Raw genomic sequence first — 20040 nt, 5'->3', positions numbered from 1 at the left:
GACATTATTCTTAGGTATAAGATTCAGGAAGTATAGATTTTCTATAGGTACCTAAAATCATGTATATATACATATTTATATATATTTCATATATGTGTGTACATATACATATATATTTCATATATATAATAAAAATAGGAGCAGACATGTCTAAGGAGACAAAGGGCACTCATGGGTGAGGGAGTGGTGAGAACAGGGAAGACAAAGGATATAGTGAAAATGTATCAAATGTACAATATATGTTTACAGTAAGATGTTCTTTGTGTGAGCCAGACAATAGAGAGCAGAACCATAAAATGCTGTCTTCTGGGCATGAGTTGGCCATTGCACTCGGGAACTCATGGCAGCTGCAGCTGCCTGCTCAGGGCCTGTACAAGAGCAGGCCCATCATAGTCTATCAACGATATGGGAGGGACTCAAGTGGGCTGGCCTCTCCCTGGAAGATATCGGCAGTATGTGACTTCTTGGGACTGAGAAGTCATTGTCCTCAGGGAGTACCCGCTGGTGAGTGCCCATGCATCCATGGATACCCATCCAGCCCTGATTAAACTCAGAGGGTCGCAAAATAAGCCAAAAACAAAACAAAAAGACATAAAAGTGGGACAATGGAGCCTTGTCAGAAAAAGTGAGGTTAGTGGGGTCAAATGGAGATAAGAAAGGGTAAAGAAATTAATGTGATTGGAATGTATTTTATATATATATATATAATATTTATATTTTATATATATTATATTTATATATATGAAACTGTCAAAGAAACACTTTTAAATTTTCTTATGTAGTACAGTATCATGTACAATGAACATATACAAAGAGAAAAGACATTTGAAGATTCAGGACATACATACAGACATGTGTCCCTAAAGCACAGTCCCTGGAATGAGATCAGAGCCAAGCCCAGATCCCAAGCAATTGCCATGGACACAGCTCAAAGCTCCTTCTCAAGGCTGCAGCCAATTATGGTAGCCTCAGAGTGGGACTGGTCATTCTGTCTGCACTGACCACTCCCTGCTGATAGGATGTCCAACCTTTAACAGGATAACCTACAGAAGGGACGCACCCCTCAGACACCACTTCATCAGCCCCAGCCCCAGCCTGTGAAATGTGATTATGGAGGGGACTGTTCTGAACTTGACCCTGTGGTATATCAGAAGCCTTCATACCTATGTGCCCCGAGAGGCCTAAACATCAGCCCCATAGCCATGCTCTGCTTTTCACCTTGCTCCTGAGACACAAATTGTGTACAAACCACACACTCCTGAGTGTTCCAAACCTCTGAACCTTGTTCTAGCTTCAGGGTTGACCTCTGCCGAGGTATGAGACTTTAAAAGGCAAGTGTCCCCACAATGTTCAAAAGTGTACTGAGTAAAACAGAGGGCAGAGTTCAGCAGGACTCAGAGAGAGAAGTGCATTTTGGGTAGAAAGTGAAGGAATGGAGTTCATCTGAATTTCACTGCTCACAAGGATCCTGAAAGCTGAAGGAAATAAAGGCCAGTGTCTGTAGACCTCACATAGGCACGGGTGTCTCCCCAACATCCTGTATACTGCTAACTTTTCCCATTGCTATGGCAAAAACCTGACAAGAAGCAACATAAGAAAAGAAGGGTTTATTGTGGCTTATAGTTCCAGATGCTGAGGCGCATCACGGCAGGCATACGTGGCAAAAGATGGCTGATCATGCACTCACGGTCAGGAAGCAGACAGCGGATAGGAGGCGGGGCAGCCTATAAAATCTCAATGCCTGTCCCTGGTGACCCGCTTCCTCCAGGAAGGCTCCACCTCCTAAATGTTCTACAACCTTCCCAAACAGCACTACTACCCACTATGAACCTGTGAGGGACATATATTCAAATCCCACTTTGGGCCACCTCTCCACTGAAAATACAGATGTGTCTGCAAGGCAAAGCCCAGGCTAAGAGTCCTTCTTATGCCCTCACCGCCTTCTGTACACCTACTCTCTGTACTTCCTTCTCAGTGAATCTCTCAATGAATACTCAGCTGTCATTCTGGAGGGCAGGGGCCTGTGGCAGAATTTCTGGGGGTAGAATTTGGATTGTTATCGCACATGTGACTAAACCCAACCTCTTCCCTTTTAAGGTCTCAACAAGAACCCCTACAGTGCCCTAGTTTCTCCCCCAGAGACAAGTTTGGCTGTAACTGTCACACCTTTGTTTCTGATATAAATATTTCCACAAGCTTCTGCTACAGAAAAAGAAAATCCTTTCTTCCCACCAGGCCAGCAGCCACTGGGACAAAACTCAAGGGTGACCATGCTGTTCCCAGTCTCAAGGTCTCAGAATGATGTCTGTCAGCTCAGGACCTGCCTTTTGCACGGCTGTGACGATACAGCTGAGAACAATTTAAAGGGACATGTTATTTATTTTGTTCATGGTTTCAGAGATTTCAGTCCATCGTGTCTAGGACAGCATAATAGGATAGAGAAACTTTCTCCCAGTGGGCTGGGAAGCAGAGAAAAGAGACTATCCATACTCCCCTTTCTCTGGCACCACCTTTTGTTCCACAAAGGTTCCCAGCCCAAGGGATGCTGCCATCACATCCAGAACAAAACTTCCCTCTCAGCTGGTTATCTCTGGAAGCAGATTCATAAATATACCCCGAGGCATGTCTCACAAGTCTCCTAGGTGATTTTAAATACAGTCAAGTTGACAATAAAGATTAATCATCTCACCACCGTGAATGTCAGTCAGATAAACACCACGGCTGGTGCTACAGGAAGGTTGAAAAGTTCCCTGCAGTGGGGCCCTTGAAGCCTAAGCTGTCCTGACCACCCTCTGTGTCCCCTAGGCTTGGACACCAAACAAGCGCAGGTCATCGTCCTCTCCTCTGGGACCAAGTGTATCAGCGGCGAGCACATCAGTGACCAGGGGCTCGTTGTCAACGACTGCCATGCTGAAATTGTGGCCAGGCGGGCATTTCTTCACTTCCTCTACACTCAGCTGGAGCTGCACTTGAGGTAAAGGGGCCCCTAGCATGGGCAGGACCAACACGCCTTAGCTAGTGAGAAGCCAGGGAACTAGGTCATTGAAAGGAGTCCCACAGCCAGCTCAAAATGTGTCATCCACTTATCTTGGCAGATCCCATACATTGTAAGTAACTGCGCACCACATAGCATCTATTTTTATTCAGACTTGGAGCGCCCTTTGAATACCACACAGACACTGAAGTGTTAAATTACCAGATGTCTGCATTACACTCAACATCTCACTTCAGGAAACATGTTGTTTGCCTACAGGTTACACACACAGGTTACCACACATGTGCCCACAGGCATAGACACACAGGAATACATCTTGTCATGGCTCATTCCATTTGGTTATTTTTCAATTAAAACATTCGGCCAGCCACTATAGCATCCCTCAAACAACAATTTCCTCTTTGAAACCCAGATATCAACTAGACCACAGGGCACAGCCATCCCTGGATCTTACAGACCTTCAATAAGCTATTTACCCAACCAGCTACTCCAATATAAATTCAATGGGACAAGATAACAATGCAATTTCCAGGAGCCACCTACGGATCACAGAAGTTTTCTCGCAAAAAGTACAACCACCAAAAAGGGAGAAGACAAGACAGGGAAAAACATAGAGAAAAGAAGTTGAAGGACAGAGCGAGGGAGAGAAAAAGAGAGAGGGAGGAAGAGAGGGAAGGGGGAAGAAAAGAAGGAAACAATGACTTTGCTGTCTCTCGGGAAATGGGAGTCATTGCTCTCTGGAACCATAATTCCATTGATTGAACTGAAAGAGTGTTTGGTACAATGTGAGATGACTTGAATCGATGCGCTTGATCCCTGGCAAAAACTTTCATTTCAGCCATGGAAAGGCGCCAAGTGGACAACGACACCTCTGCTCAATTCTGACAAAATCGTATCCACTTTCAGCAGGGCTCACAGTTCGGTTATTTCTACAAAGGGAAGAGGGTTCCCTCTGCTCCCTGGTCAGTTTGGGTTTGAGAATTTCTCAGCCAACATAGTTTCTTTGACAGATCAGGGTTCTTCTTGTTTAGTAAGGGTCATCTCTCAGGGGCCCAGCTCATAAACGGGCTGTCATTTATTTCCTGTCACCAGTCCTAATCTCGGGGCCAGGCTGCTTTCATTGTGCAAACCAAAGGTAAATTGCTCTCACAAAAATACACAGTGGCCATCTTGATGTAGGCATTCAATACTTTGTAGGCCTTGTCCTACATAGTCAAGTCACCCTGTCCTGGTGACTTCAGTTCTCCTCACATCCCCACAGAACCAAATACATTCCATTCTCTAGACTTCTAGATTTCAAATCAGGAAATGTGACCAAAATCGTGTACACTTGTGTGTGTATATGTGTGCTTGTATGTGTGCATGTTTGCACATGGAGGTCAGAAAACAACCTCAGATGTCATTCTCAGAAGCCATCTACCTTGTTTGTTTTGAGACAGGACCTCTCACTGACCTGAAACTCCCCAGATAGGATAATCTGATTGGCCAGTGAGGAATGGTAATCAGCTCAGTCTCTCTGCTTCCCTGGTAGTGGGATCAGAAGTGCATGCCAGCAAGCCTGGATTTTTTTTAAACCTAAGTTCTAAGAAACAAAGTTGGATCTTTATGGTTGCCAACCAAGCCATCTCCTAAGCCTGCCACATACACTTTAACAAGGATTTTCTAGAATGAAGAGGTGCTAAGAAATGTGCTACAATGCTGGAATTTCTGATGTCCTCATGGCAGCCATCAGGAAAAAGCGGGCTGTCACATGAGCTAGAATCTCTCTGGAAGACACAATAAACTCCAGCAGAAACCCAGGTAGATTTGATCATGTGGCACTTCATACACACTCCTGAAGCAAGCTAGTCCCAGTAGTTGAATTGCTGTAGGTCTCTTTGACAGAACATTCATTCCTTGCATCTTCCAGCTGCCCTTTTCTTACCATTTGAAACAGGGTTCCTTGAACCCACTAATAACAACGGCATCTCAGAGGGGCTTCAGTGAGTGGCTCATTCACATGAACCTGTTAGCATGTACAGAAGTCACACAAAAGGGAAAAAGGCCTAATATATGCCAAACAGACTCGAATAAAGGCAATACTTTAATACACTCAATTAATTTTTATCTGAGCCTCTGCTTACCACATAGCAGCATGATATATTGCCATATCAGTTCCAGGAGGCCTAGTGAGAGGTCAAATGGAATAGGCAAGAGCTGGAAAGCTCTCAAAATGTGGGGAAGGATCTCTACCGAATACCCAACTTCTCAGTTAGAAATGTTCTCCAGTTCCCTCTACCTCCTATATGTGTCACAGAAGATAATCCAGTCAACTTTGCCCAGACTTGGATGCATTTTAGGCACTGTACAACTATCTGGAAAAGTCAAAGACAGCCGCACCCCATCCCTTTTCTGCAGGAGGGTACCAGAAATGGTTGCAAAGGGCCTCAAGAACAAGTAAAGTTTCCCTTAATGGGTCTGGCTCTGCACTGGGGGACCAAGACTGCATGCAGTTGCTCCCAGGGCTGTGGAAGAAGAGCCACACATGTTGGAGGAGTCCACTTGGGCACAAGGAAGAGGTAGTCGCACATGAGCTTGTAACGAGGGTTTCCTGGGGACACTATGTTCATTCTGCTGCCTATGAGATCTCAAGGCCCTGCAATGCAGAATCCATCACCAATGGGGCAGAACTAGTACAAACAGCAAGAGTGATGGAAAGCAGACTGCCAGGGGCGTGCTGAGGGGTCTGGGAGAAAAACCACAGCTCAGTTGTTCAGTACCCATGTGATATTATCCCTCCTTGGGAAGGCAGGGCTGCTAAAATGCAGGGTTAAGGGCTATGAAGAAGGTTTCCCTGAAGCAAGAGCATGTAAAGTCCCAAGATTAAGAGGCATGAGTTTGTTCTAGATCCACCCCGAATGATAAGGAAAAAAAAAAGCCAATTCTGCATGGTTTGGCGCTTCTGCCTAGTTTGTTAGTACCCAAGTTCAGACACTGTTTAAAATCTCTTTTCTTTCTACTGCACACACTAGTACCCACTGAGACTACTCTAGTCAGTAGTGTCCCGGGATACTCCATGAATGGGGCCTCGCAGACACACAGGATTATGATTTATAATGATAGGTACTGGCTTGGAAAAGATAAAGTTAAAACGTATGGTTGGAGAGAGAGAATTCAGTTTGTAAAGTGATTCTCAAACAGATCAAGGACCAAAGTGTGACACTCAGAATTCATACCTAAAAAGAAAATGAGGGAAAAAAAAAAAAAAACACAGGAATGGTGCTACATGCTTATAATCCCAGAGTTGAGGAGGCGGAGACAGGGAGACCCTGAGGCTCACCAGCCAGCCTAGCCTACGCGGTGAGTTCCAGACCAACGAGAGATTCTGTCTAAAGAAAAGATGGATGGTACCTGAGGAGTAGCACCTGAAGCTGTCCTCTGACCTACACACATACACACACACACACACACACACACACACACACACACACACGGAAGAGAGAGAGAGACCTCAAGTGTGAATGTTCAGGGAGGGTGGAGATGGAAACATTTCTGCTGATTGTGTTTGTTCCCAGGTAGTTTTACTGTGGCCTGTCCCCAAAGTGTCCCAGCAAGGGGCAACAACACAGGAGCGTACAGGGGGTAAAAGCTGGGGAACCGCTGACTCCACGGAACAAGACAAAAGCACCTATTGGGACATCTTCAGTTGTTTTGTCATAAGTGACCTACATCCTCTTTGTGTCCATAGCAAACACCGAGAGGACTCCGAGAGATCAATATTCATTCGTTTAAAGGAAGGAGGCTACAGGCTTCGAGAAAACATCCTCTTCCATCTCTATGTGAGCACGTCCCCCTGCGGAGATGCCAGACTCAACTCTCCCTACGAAATCACAACAGATTGTAAGAAACCACATATTTATTTGCCTTTTGTCAATAAACAATGCCAGACCAGGCTTCCTCTGGCTAAGCTCTGTCCCAGGCCAGCTGGGCCAAGGCATCTTGTGTGTAGTGTGGATGGATAGCTGGATGGAAGTGAATCATAGCTACAATTAGATACCTCCAAAACCTCAGTCTAAAATGCTCAGGTCATGGGCAGAAAAGTAGTTTGGGGTCTAAAATTAGCTATTTAATTACAATGGCACTCTGCTTTGTTTTACTAGGTCAGACATTCCCTATATCCCAGGCTGGAAAAATGGAACCAAAGAGAAAGCAAATGAGAATTACATGGGGTGAAAGCAAACTCAGACTAGCTCTTTTTGCCTTCGTTTGCAACTTGGGTGAGAAAGAAACTCAACTTTTGCAACATAGCCAGGGGCCAAAGTGTAGTGTCCATTAACTTAAAAATCCATTGCTAAACCCTTCTCAAGGACACAGTGCCAATCCTCTCCATCACCTCTGTGTGTTTCCAGGATGGAGGACAAAGGTGGGAATCCACACCTCTTGGAGATACTGGTGAGACTGTCTTGACCACAATAGAGAAAAATCAAGGACTCTCACCTTCTCTCTTAAATTATGCCATATTCTATTATTGTAACAGGCATACATCTTGCACTTATTTGTGTGTATACCACACACATACACTCACACACTCCTCCAAACTTTTTCTATTTCATTCTTTCCTTATTTATTTGTATGTATGTGGTGTGTGTGTATGTGCAGACATATGTGTGACGCAGTGCACCTGTGGAGGTCAGAGGACAACCTCAGCATCCATCTTCACCCTCCACTTGGTTTAAGACAGGTTCTCTTCTTTTTTGTTTGTGGTTGTGTACACCAGGATCACTGACCCCTGAGCTCAAGGGAGTCTTCCCATCTCACTCTAGGAGTGCTGGGTTTGCAGGTGTATCACACTGCACACAGCTTTACATGGTTCTAAGGGCATAAATTCAGGTCTTCAAGCTTGCACAAAGTGCTCATCACATACACACACACACACACACACACACAGAGAGAGAGAGAGAGAGAGAGAGAGAGAGAGAGAGAGAGAGGGGAGAGAGAGAGAGAGAGAGAGAGAGAGAGAGAGAGAGAGAGAGAGAGACTCTGAAAGCTTGAGAGAGAAAAGTGCTGGTCTGTGTGATCTCACGTTCTATTCCCATTTCTCTTGACTCAAGGCTGTGTCTACTATGATGTTGGCCAGGATACCACCACCCTCCTCACCCTCCTGTGGGCAGTTCCTGTAGTTTCTCCAATAGTGTGTTCCCTTTTCTGATTCTCGCTCCAGTTTGGTTCTGCCATTTGCTTTCTAAAGCATGTGAAATGTAGGGAATACCTGCCAATCCCTCTCTTAAAGGGAAAGCAACAGAGTTGGCAAGAATGAAAAAGAACTTTTTTGAACAAACATTCAAACTGAGAGTTAGACAACTAAGCTAAATATATATGGGTTTAAAGACTCATATATTTTTTTTCTTTACTTCTTCTCAGTGGCTTCTTTGTCTTGGTGAACATCCCCTACACAAGCCTGGAATACAGCAGGCATTTGATAAATGTTCTTTTTTTTTTTTTTTTCCTGACTTTGATGATTAGACTATAGCCTCACCCACAAGGGAAAAAGAGAGTTAGGACCAACCCTTAGTAACCACGGAGTGTGATGTGTTTCCACTGGAGACTTCCTCTGAGCACAGGGCACGTTTGATGGCTTGATAACTTTATTAGAATTAGATTCCTTTCATACACATATATTCCCTTTATTTTTGCATAAAGAATTTTATGTTTTATCTAGCTCAAATGAACCCCAGAAAATGTTAACTCTGTTTATATAGAAACACATAGACACAGATTTAGTTTTACTGTCTGTGCTTGGAAGAGTTTTCTAGGCCCGTGTGTTGGCTGTTTGCATGTCTCTGGGATAAAACACCTGGCAAAGGCAACCTAAATGAGGAAGGATTTGTTTGGGGTCATGTTTTCAGAAGAGTCAGACCATCATGTCAAGGAAGGCGTGGTAGCTGTTCACATCATGGCTACCAGGAAGCAGAGGTAAAACGGAAGGCAAGCTATAACCCCAAGGCCACATCTCCAGTGACTCTCTTCCTCCAAAGACTATACCTCTAATTTTTCACCAATGATACCATGGTATTTCAGATCCATTAACAATTAGTTCAGTAGTCAGATCAGAGCCCTCATAAACTAATGGTCCCTGGAGATGTGCTCAAAGATACATCCAGACTATGTTCCACTAACCCAGATGTTCCTTAGTCTAATCAAGTTGACTATCAAAATTTGGGTAGGTATGGAAGTGGGGAAACTTGGGAGGAGTTAGGAGAAGGAAGTTGAATATGATCAAGACCTACTGTTCAAAATTCTCAAAAAACTAGTGAAAAATGAGAAAAAAAATTAACCATTACATCATACTTCTTAGGCCAGTCATAGTGATGCATGTCTATAAGATATGTTGAATAGGCAGAAGCAGGAAGGTCACAAATTTGAGGCCAAGCTGGGCCATGCTTTGGGCTGGAGAGATGATTCATTGGGTAAAGTACAAGCATGAGGGTCTCAGTTTGAATCCCTGGAACCCATGTGAAAAGGGAAGCCAGGTACATTTGTAAGCCCAGGGTTTGTGACGGTGAGGCATCCACACACCTGAGCTCACGCACATAAACACAGAGAAGGGGAGGGAAGAGGAGAAGAGAAGTGGAGAAAGAGAGAGAGAGAGAGAGAGATTTTAAAAGGTAAAGAAGGAGCTGATTCATTTCTTAATAATAACCATCAAGGTACATCTACACAATACTAACTTGCCCTAGAAATGTATCAAACTTGGTCTGTTTCCCAATAGCTCTTTGAAACATTTGGAGTTAGCTCTAATTTATTCAGCTTCCTCCTTGGCCTGCATAGCCCCAGCAGGAGTTAGGAGAGGGCTAAGTGAGGCCCACAAAAATGTCGACCCTGCCTGAGGCCTTGGTCCCCTGTGGGGTCCATTCTGGCTCATTGGGTTTCCCGTGTCTTTGTACATCAAGCACCAAGTGTGCCTTCTCAGCCCTCGGTTCTAACTTGCAATGTCAGTGGTTTAGAAAAGCAAACAAATGCATTCTCAGAGGCCCCCTGAGGTTCACTTGCACACACAGATGTCTTTTATTTCATGGTGCTTTTAAGAAGTGGCAGGTGCTGGTAGGAGGAGAGAAATGAAGTCTTTCCCTCACAGGGTTGCTGTGAATATGGCAAGCAAAGGGAAGATGCTCTTGCCTGCATGCCTGTAATGTAAGCTGGTGTCTCCCGACCCACTGGGGAGTGCAGAGGAGGTAGGCACTTGCAGTCTTGCAAAGTGGACTCATCAGCTAAAAGCCATGCATCATTTTCCCCTCGTCACTCCAAGGGCAAGGAAAGCCAACTACCTGCTGTCCTCTGAAGGAGCCTTCAGAGAGACTGCTCAGCATCCCTCACGCCTCCTGAGGAAGGCAGATGCTCTCAGGAGCAGCTTCCTCAATTTCCACCTTAAAGAGATTGCCACAACTCTCCCTGCTGTCCCTCGTACACTGATTTTTTTTTTTTTTTTTTTTTTTTGTTCACCTTTAAGGAAGGCTGGACTGCTGGATAATGGAATTCAAGTGATCAGGTTTTTGCTTTTAGGGGCTCCTTCGAAGGCCAGCAAAGGACCAAAGGCAATAGTGACAATCCCCTGCAGGAAGATATGTAGAGATACTATGATAATTCCAGTTAGCACTAGTTCTAGAGGTCCACAAGCTGGCACCATCCACTCCCTATAAGTTAGTTTGCAGAAACTCCAGCCTCACAGCACCGCAGCTCAGGGTCTGTGTCCCTAAATGAAACACTGGGAGCCATCTTTCCCGCCCCCAACCGTCAGTGTGGTATTATTATGTACAGAAGCTGAAGAGCACAAACACACTCAGCCAGCTCCAGTGAGCTCTTCATCTGGGATCTAAGAGACATTGCAGAGCAAAGGAAGCTCCAGGACAGGGCTCTGGCTTCCTGAGCTTCTGTCACTGCCAGGCACAGTGGGCTAATGGGACTGATGACTGAAGCTCTTTGTCATTTTAGTCCCACTCTGTCATTAGGTCTAACATAGCTATTGCACAGCTCCTCGGTGAGCCTGCAGTGTGCTGACCGTTACCAACCCGTGACTGTGGCAGGGTCATTCGTTCTCTCCCTCATGCATATATACACATATGTAGCTCATGCATATAAACACATGCACCTGAGGTCATATGTGTATAACATATAACACATACTTGCACAAGCCCATGTGGTCATATGTTGTGATTTATCAGAGTCTACGAGCACAACTACAACAGGACTATAAGTCCAAGAGACTTAACTACGTGGCATAGATTGTCCTTCTTTTTAATTAGTATAGGAACACAGAGCAGAGCAGCCTAAGGACAAAAAACTACAGTTTTTGGGTTCCAGAGTGGGTTGTGTTTGTTTGTTTATTGGAGTTTTTGTAACGGTTTTGTTTCCTTGAGACAGGATCTCATAAATCCCAAGCTACCCTCTAATTTGCTTATGTAGCCAAAGATGGCCTCAAACTCCTGATCCTCTGTCTATTTCTCCTGATCTGCTGGTACATGAGTGTACCTCACACCCAGTTAATGTGGTGCTGCGATCTAGCTCAAAGAGTCATTCATGCAGGGCAAGAACTGTACAAACAAAGCAATATTCCCAACACTTTCCAGAGTTTTGAGCCATTATTCTTAATATGTTTTAAATTAAAACATAATTACATCATTTCCCCACTTCCCTTTTGTCACTCCAGACCCTCCCTTTAGTCCCTTCTAACCTCTACCATGTCCACCCTTACATTTCCAAATTGATAGCCTCTTTTTCTTGATTATTATAGATAGATAGATAGATAGATAGATAGATAGATAGATAGATAAGTAGATAGGTAGATAGATGATAGAGAGAGAAGTGACAGATAGATGATAGACAGAGATAGATAGATAGATAGATAGATAGATAGATAGATAGATAGATAGATAGATAGAGATAGGTGATAAACAAATGTATAAATATTATCTGTCGAGTTTTTTCTTGCACAAATCTATAAATAAAACCTGAGTCCATTTTTGTTGTTTATATGTATATGGTTTTTCGTGATTATGTGTATATGCCACTTTGTATCGGATAACCAACTGTGCAGGGGGGGCCTCATCCCTGGGAGAGGCTAATTATTCTTTCAACAGTCATTAGTATTAGTTGTCTATAGTTCTTTGTCTAGAGATGGGAGCCCATGATATCTGCTCCCTTCCATGTTAGCTTATCTATTGATATTGTCATTATTTGGGTCTTGTTTATGAAGCCATTTCTCAGAAAGGCAGTCTCACAGACTTCCTGGTATTGTGGCTCTTACAATCTTTCTGTCTTCCTCTTCTGTTATGTCTCATGAGCCACAGGTGTAGAAGCTGTGCTGACTGCAGATGTATTCATTGAGTCTAGGTACACATGACCCATTCTCTGCATTGTGTCTGGTTGTGGTTTCCTCTAATGGTCTCCATTTGCTGTATAGAGAATCTTCTTTGGTGAGGAGTATTAACCACACCTATCTGTGGGTATAGGATGAGAATGTAGTTGGCAATTATGCTAGTCTAGCAAAGTGACAGTAGTAGATTTCTCTTCTAAGACACATGATCTCATTATTCCCAGGTAGTTGGCTAGGTTTCTAGTTAACAGGCATGATTTCCCTCCTGCTGAGTGGGCCTTAAATCTTAGTCATTGGTTGCCACCAACACGTGAATGTCACTATTTCACCTTTACAGCTATCTTGCCATGCTTATCATTGTTGTTCATTGTGTCACAGCTATGTAGGGCTATTAATTGCTTCCCTCCCTTGGTAGCTATTATAATGCTGTGGGAGCTAGATCTTAAGATGAGGACTTTCAGGTTGGATGTAGCTCACATCATCCAAGTCCTGCATCCAATGTGTAATGTCTTCAGCAACAGGTGCTTGCCTTCAACCTGTGAGGTACAACCAAGGGCAACAGCAATAGCCTGAATTGCCTCAGAGGTCACTCTCACATAACTAGAAAGCCCATGAAAGAACACAGCCTGACTTAGAATTTCTAGGAGGACATATCCACCTCCCCAACAGCACAGAGTAACTTCCTTCTACCAGAGACCTTTCTAGCTCACAGCTCAGGAGGTTGCCTAAGTCCCTAGAGCCCTATGGGTCAAACTCTAGATAATCATACCAACTCCCTGAGGCCACATTCATGGTTCCCAAGTCCAAAAGACAAGACAAGGATCCTGGTGATATCAACAAGCCCTGATTTCTTGGGATGTCTGTAAATTTTCTGTGTTCCCATGTTTTACTTATACCCCAGCATCTATATAGATCAAAAGTCTTTAAGTACAGAACCAATGGCAATGGGCTTATAATATTTAGGGAGATACATTGTCTGCAAGCTTGGGAATGTATTTGGCTCAGTTGTTTTCAATCATGGTTTACCTATAGGGTCACCTGAGAAGTTTTTCAAATTTTGGTTCCTGTCACTTTTCCTTTGGCCAAGATTCTTTTTCAGCAGAGGTGAATCTTATCATCAGTCATGTTTCAGGTCACTGGTTTAGAACTGCCTTAAATCACACCCTGACCAATCCGGTCATTTGTTTCTTGCTTAGTAGAGAGGCCTGCAAGGAAAAGACAGTGACAGAGTGTCTGCCAAGGCCACACAGTGCTCTGTGCAGGACATGTGACTCCCAACATTGTATGCTTCATGCAGCAGAAGGGAAAAGTTGCTTCAGCAACAGCCTCTGCATGGCAGAGCCACTTGTTCCTCTCAGAAAATTCAAAGCTGCTCAATCCTGTGACTTCCTCTGGTTCTAGGCCAAGGTCCATCAAAATGGAGAGAAATGCCTAAAAGTCACTTCTGGAGATGATACCTTTGTCAGACGCATAGCTGCAAAGATTTTCTCCCATTAGATGAGTTGTTCCTTCACTCACTTAACTGTTTCCTCCGCTGTATAGAAGATTTTTAATTTCATGAGGTCCCATTTGTTGACTGTTGGCCTTATTTCCTGAGCAACTAGGGGGGTTCTATTTGGAAAGTCATTGGCTATGCCTGTATCTTGATGTATTTTTACCTACTTTTTTCTCTGACAGTTTCAGAGAGTCGGGTCTTATCTGACAGTCTTTGACCCATTTGGTTTGATGTTCACACGTGGTGAGAGATACTTTCATTCTTCTGTATGTCCTCACTCACTTATGGTTCCTGAAGCTAACATGGCCACATAAAACCATGCATGGATTTATTAAATGAAAGTGGAAGTGGAATTGTCTAGAGGAATAAAAGAGACTAGTGAGTGTGAGGAGGCACAGGAAAGGGGGTGCAGGGGAGGAATAGGATGAGGAATATACTCAACATATAATACACACCTTTAAGAAACTTTTTCAATAATAATAATAGGTTGTATAAGAGATCCTAAATATAAGAGAAGAATATCAGGACCCACATACCTCCTCATGGCTGAACAACTTCTGTCTTCCTCTCAAATCATCAGTAGCCTCTTTATTAATCCCTTTTCATTAACTAACCCGGCAAACTCAATTATTCCCATCACTTTCCAATGATCTAGCATGTTAAACTCTATAGTAAATCTTCTACAAGCTGTCATAAAATAGCAAGATTCTATAATATAGGTATCTACAGTGTTGTGCTAGGTGCCTAATGCAATCTAAGCCAGTCACATTTATTGTGTAAAAGGGCAGGGTACAAAACTGAGACACAGTCCTGTAGGCAGTCGGGGATCTAAAGCATGGGTCCCTAAATTCCTATCTTCAGATGTCCTACTGAGTCACAGAAACATGTTACACAGGATCATGCTCATGAACTGTAGAGTAATACATTTTCATAGTCTCATAATGCAAACAAAACAAAGATCACCTACATAACCACATGGTAACTATTAGAGGTTTTATTATAGTAAACGATGGCCTACTTCACAAATACACTTTCTAAACTATGTTAATTGATGATAACTTGAATTTTTTAATGTAGTATTTAAAAATACTTTCTTTTTTATACCTTTGTCGGAGGGTGGGAATTTTTGCTTAATAAATTGTTTTGTTTCTAATTTTCAATTCTAATCTACACACACACACACACACACACACACACACACACACACACACAATTATACCATTGGAGCAGCCATAATATTTAATTAGTTGTCTCACCACCCCTTTTGAGCCTCTCCTGAAAATTCAATATTCTCCTGAAGAGTTTTTAAAGCATACTTCCACTCTAATTTCCTTACTATCAAACCAAAAAAGTTAATAAACATAATAACAATGAGGCTAGTGGTCTCTGGATATAAGAATTGAGTAGAGTGTTCTAATGGACTTGAAGCTATCTATGGATACATGACAGGCAGGATTTTAAAGTTCCACATCTTCGTTGTCTCAAGAACAGGTTCAATCCCCTGCTGATTACTTGAGGTCAATCCCCTGCAGTTGCTGGTTAGATTGGCATTTCATTATACTTGAAGTGGCATCTTCAACTCCCTCCTGCCTCTTGCAATTAGTCAAGAAAAATCAGAGTGGGGGGAAATGGTTTGCAGGAGCTCACCAGCTCTTCAGCTCACCCTGGGACTCAGCGGACTCACCAAGGAACACACTAGAAAAGGCAAAGAAAACACACCTGGGAGCATCTCCCACACCTGGCTCTTAAGGTGAAATTAATCTAACCTAAAACTTAGAGTTGACTCCTAAAAAATATTGTAACTCAATCCAGGATTTTTTTTATTGCTTGACATTAACAGATGGTGAAAATTTAGAAAGCTTTTAAACTATAATGGGCAACTTTCAAGGCATGGAAAATGTTACATAGTATCCTTGGAGAATATAAGGACAGTATAATTGATAGAAGTATGGGGACAGTGGGTACCATATCCCCTGGAAATCTGCCTCCCAAGTGTGATAGGAAAGTCACTTCCCTTTGGACAACACTATAGAAGCTGTAAGTATTGCTAGCTGCCCCATTCCCAATTTGCTATCTGCCACAGAAAGTTAATGTTGGAAAGGACCCCATCTGAAGTGTGTAATAGTTCAGGATTAAACCCAAGTTATGTCAAGTATTTTTGAGTCACATGAACTATTTTTATTTTGTTCAGTTTTATCACCAGTATTATTGTCATATTCACCTTCACTGTCATCATCATCATCTCCACCATCATCACCACCATAGCCACCATTATCATCACCACTACCATATCCACATTACCAGTACAGCAGCGCCACCATCACCATCACCATATCACCACTACTGTCATCATTAAGGGCTCCACAGTGTTACTATGGAGTACCACCATCAGCATCTTCCAGCTTGAAGTGCCATTCAAGCTTGCTTATTGCATCCATCCAGGCTCTGTTTCTTCTTGGTTTGTCTTCCCATGGATGACACAGGGACAAATCTTAGTTGGATCTCATCACTTGTCTAACTGGCCACAGTGAAAAAGCTGTCTGGAGCCACTCAAAAGTTTATCTTTTCCAAGCTTTGAGACTCCTTTCAGCCCAAAAGATATTCTATGAATGTGTATGGAAAGAACATCAGCTCAGTATAAAGTACACTGGAAATTACTGTAATCTTTGCAGGAGAAATGTCCACAACAAGCTAGTGTGTTCTATCCACTATGTCAGTGAAAATAAATGATGGTGAAACTACATCTATGGAACCTTCAAATCTTAAAAACATTTTAAAGAAAATGTTTAATAGTCATTCATGCTACCATGTGTATAATTCGTAGACAAAGCAGTTAGGCATTTCTCTAATACCATATTATCTAAACATCATGTATAGAATTTTTTAAAGAAAGACAGAAAATTAAATGTAAAGTTTCTCTTGTTCATGCTGGTTTACCAGATAACTGTGGACTGTACGCTGTAATGTATGTGGGTATATGTGTATCAAGTAGGGTCTGGGAAGAAGGGAAAACTCAGGGCAGATTTGTGAGAGACATATGGGGACCAGCCTCAGGAAGTTTGTCATTTGCAAGCAAAGAAAAGTACCTGTGTCATCTAGGCCCTTGGTAGTCAATACTCAAGAAGAACTACATGCTCCAAGTTATACAAGATATATATATATATATATATATATATATATATGAATATATATGTCAATTACCACACAAAACAGTGAGTTTTGTAGTGATGTTTTATACATCTATCTCATTGCAGTTTGCTCATACCCACTCTCATTCTCTCTCCCCATTCTCCCATCCTACTGGTCTCCTTCCCTCCCAATAATTCCCCTTCTTCTTTCTGTCATTTATATAAATCTGGATTTCCTCATAAGAGAGAAACATTCAATATTTGTCTTTCTCCCCACCATCACCACCTCTTGTTCCCCCACATAACTTCCTCTTCTACTTCCATGAGCTATATAAGTTTTTTAGATCTGGATTCTGCATATAAGAGGAAACACACAATATTTGTTGTGAATCTGGCTTATTTTGTTTAATATAATTGTCCCAGTTTCACTTCCTACTGAGGTGACAAAATACCCCCAACAAAAGCAACTTTAAGGGAGAACTTTAAGGTTTGTTCAACTTACAACTCCTGGCTCTAGTCCTTGATTGCAGGCAAGTTGGGGGAGGAGCTTGAAACTGGTCACATTCACAACCAGAACAGAGAGATAATGAACGTATGTGTACTTGCCTTCTAATTGATGCAAGATCCAGTCAATATTAATTATCATAATGATGACCTCCAGTTCCATCAACTTTCCTGAAAAGCGAAGATTTCATTTGTGGTGGTGTTCTAATTGTACTGAAATGTGCTTCCTCATAGCTGCATAAACTTTCACTGTGTGTCTATACTGCCTTTTCTTTATTCATTCTTCTGCCAGTGGGTATCTGGGCTACACCAGCCTTTTCAGACCTGCTGGCTTTCCTAACCTTTACAGCCTAGTAGCTAAGCATCACCCATGGCTCTGTTTTAAGAGGAAGTAACCACGTCACAATGATTTTAAGTAGCTTTCCCACAGTCACACAGCTAGTCAGTAGTGACACCAGGATTAAAATCTAGACCATCTTGAGAGGCCAAACCCGCCCAGCACCTGCTCCTAATGACCTGAAAACTAGGCACGGCTTTACAATTGTTAGTGGCTGGGAAAAAGGTGAAAAGGCATTTCTGAACTAAACCTTCTTGACCATAAGCAATTGTCTCTTCTGTAAAACTGCCTGCAATATGTAAAATTTCTTTAGAATCTACGTATATGAGGCATAATAGTCTATGCCTTTCTTTCTTACAATTACCCCTCTGAGTTGTATCCATGTATACCTTGAGCTGGGAAGTATTCTTCCCTTTTGGTTCTTTCTAGAAAAAAAAAAAACTTATGTAAAACTGTTTGGTAAAGTTTATTCTAAACAACTCAGAAAAACTGAAAAGAAAAATATAATATCCTTGGGTATTCCTGGGGATTGTTCAGGACTCCCCACAAACGATGCTCCAATCCCTCAGAAAATTGCTGTGGTGTTTGCACATAACCTATGCATATCCTCCTGTGAGATCTAAATCACTGCTAGGTTACTTACAATACCTAGACAATGTAGATATGATAAAAATGGCTGTTGTACTATATTGCTTAGGGAATAATAAAAACTGCAATTTTTGAGCCTAATGTTTTTTGGTTGAATGCACAGCTACAGAACCTGTGGATATGGAGATCTGACTGTGGTTCACAACTTAGAAAAATTAACATTTAAATTCTGATGTCCAAAAATTGAATGTTAGACTCATTCTGTGACAAATCAGCCCAATGATAGCTTTGAGCATTGAAAAAGGGTAAAGGAAACAGTGTGGTCCCACAGAGTCTCTGAGACATTTGCTCTCTGTCCTTCATGGGATATCTGGCCAACCCCAGGCTAAAATCTGCAGCCCAGATCTTAACCATTTCACTGTTAAATGAGTAAATTCCACCCTGCCTTCACGTCTAAGCCCGGCCTTTTGTGCCTAGGCTGCTTTGTCGCACTTCCTTCCTCCGCCTCTACAAGCAAACTCTTGTGCCTCTGGACCAGCGCTCCTGCCATCTTTCACGGTCACTTCTTCTTTCCTAGTGAACAGCAGCAAACACATCGTCAGGAAGTTCCGAGGCCACCTGCGCACCAAGATTGAGTCTGGGGAAGGGACAGTCCCTGTCCGGGGCCCCAGTGCAGTCCAGACATGGGATGGCATCCTGCTGGGGGAGCAGCTAGTCACCATGTCCTGCACAGACAAGATTGCCAGGTAAGAGCCAACTTGGCTGTTCTGTTTCCAAAATCGGCTCTAGAGCTTAGTGAGGACAGCAAAACAGCAGATCCATACTAGGTCTTAGCATTGAACCCACTCCAAGAAACACAGTGTTCGTCATCAAGGACTCAGGTGCCTGACATTTGGACATACATGTTCACATGTGCATACATGTGGTGTAAGACCAGAAGTCAATGCGCAGTGCCTTCCTTAGTCAGTCTCCACCATATCTTCTGAGATGGAGTCTGTCCATAAGCCTGGAGTTCACCAATTAGGCTAGACTGGCTGACCAGTGAGCCCCAGGAATTTGCCTATCCCTGACGCCGCAGCACTGGGATTACAAGCACACACCACCACACAGAGCCTTTTATGTGATTTCTGGGGGGTCAAACTCAGATCCTTATGTTTGAAGAGCAAGAATTTTACCAATTAAGACATCGCCCCAATCCCTGCCCATCCACATTTTTCATTTCATATGCTTGAGGAAAAAGCACCTTTCAAATGCACATACCCAGCAATTTCGAGTTGCCACAGCAAATATTCCAAACCTCTGACCTAGAGGTTAATTTTTCTCCTGTTGCAATGTAAATTGAAATAATTATTTTTATGAGGGAAAAAAAAAAGACTTAGATCTGCCATCTGTGGATGCTGTGACCACTATCACAGAATGGGACTGAGTATGGAGTAAAGGGGTTTTCTCTGCCACATCTTTTACTTTGCACTAAAGGTGTTTCAAAAGCCTCCACAGGCTGTTCTCAGGGAGGAGTAGCCCCAGCATCAAGGTGAACAGAAGGAGAAGGAATTTACAGAAAGGGCATCTCAGCGTCCTTCACAGACTCCTGCTAACTGAGAAAGGCCTGAGTTGGGTGGGAGTCGCCCCACTCCCCTTAGCCTC

General features: G+C 42.9%; 1 protein-coding gene across 1 annotated transcript in view; it reads left to right on the top strand.

Moving 5' to 3' along the window:
• The window catches only part of LOC114707801 (double-stranded RNA-specific editase B2-like), a 46835-nt gene extending 26801 nt beyond the window's left edge, over positions 1 to 20034 (top strand). The window contains exons 2-4 of the mRNA XM_037205949.1: positions 2806 to 2974; positions 6723 to 6874; positions 18974 to 20034. Of these exons, the coding sequence (XP_037061844.1) occupies positions 2806 to 2974; positions 6723 to 6874; positions 18974 to 19146 (494 nt within the window). The 3' untranslated portion in view covers positions 19147 to 20034. The remainder of the gene's footprint in view (positions 1 to 2805; positions 2975 to 6722; positions 6875 to 18973) is intronic.
• The last annotated feature ends 6 nt before the right edge of the window (positions 20035 to 20040 follow it).

This window comes from Peromyscus leucopus, chromosome 5 (assembly GCF_004664715.2).
Source record: "Peromyscus leucopus breed LL Stock chromosome 5, UCI_PerLeu_2.1, whole genome shotgun sequence".
In the NCBI taxonomy this organism is placed as follows: domain Eukaryota; kingdom Metazoa; phylum Chordata; class Mammalia; order Rodentia; family Cricetidae; genus Peromyscus; species Peromyscus leucopus.
The sequence above is the reverse complement of the archived record's forward strand: the minus strand, read 5'-3'. Positions and strand labels throughout refer to the sequence as shown.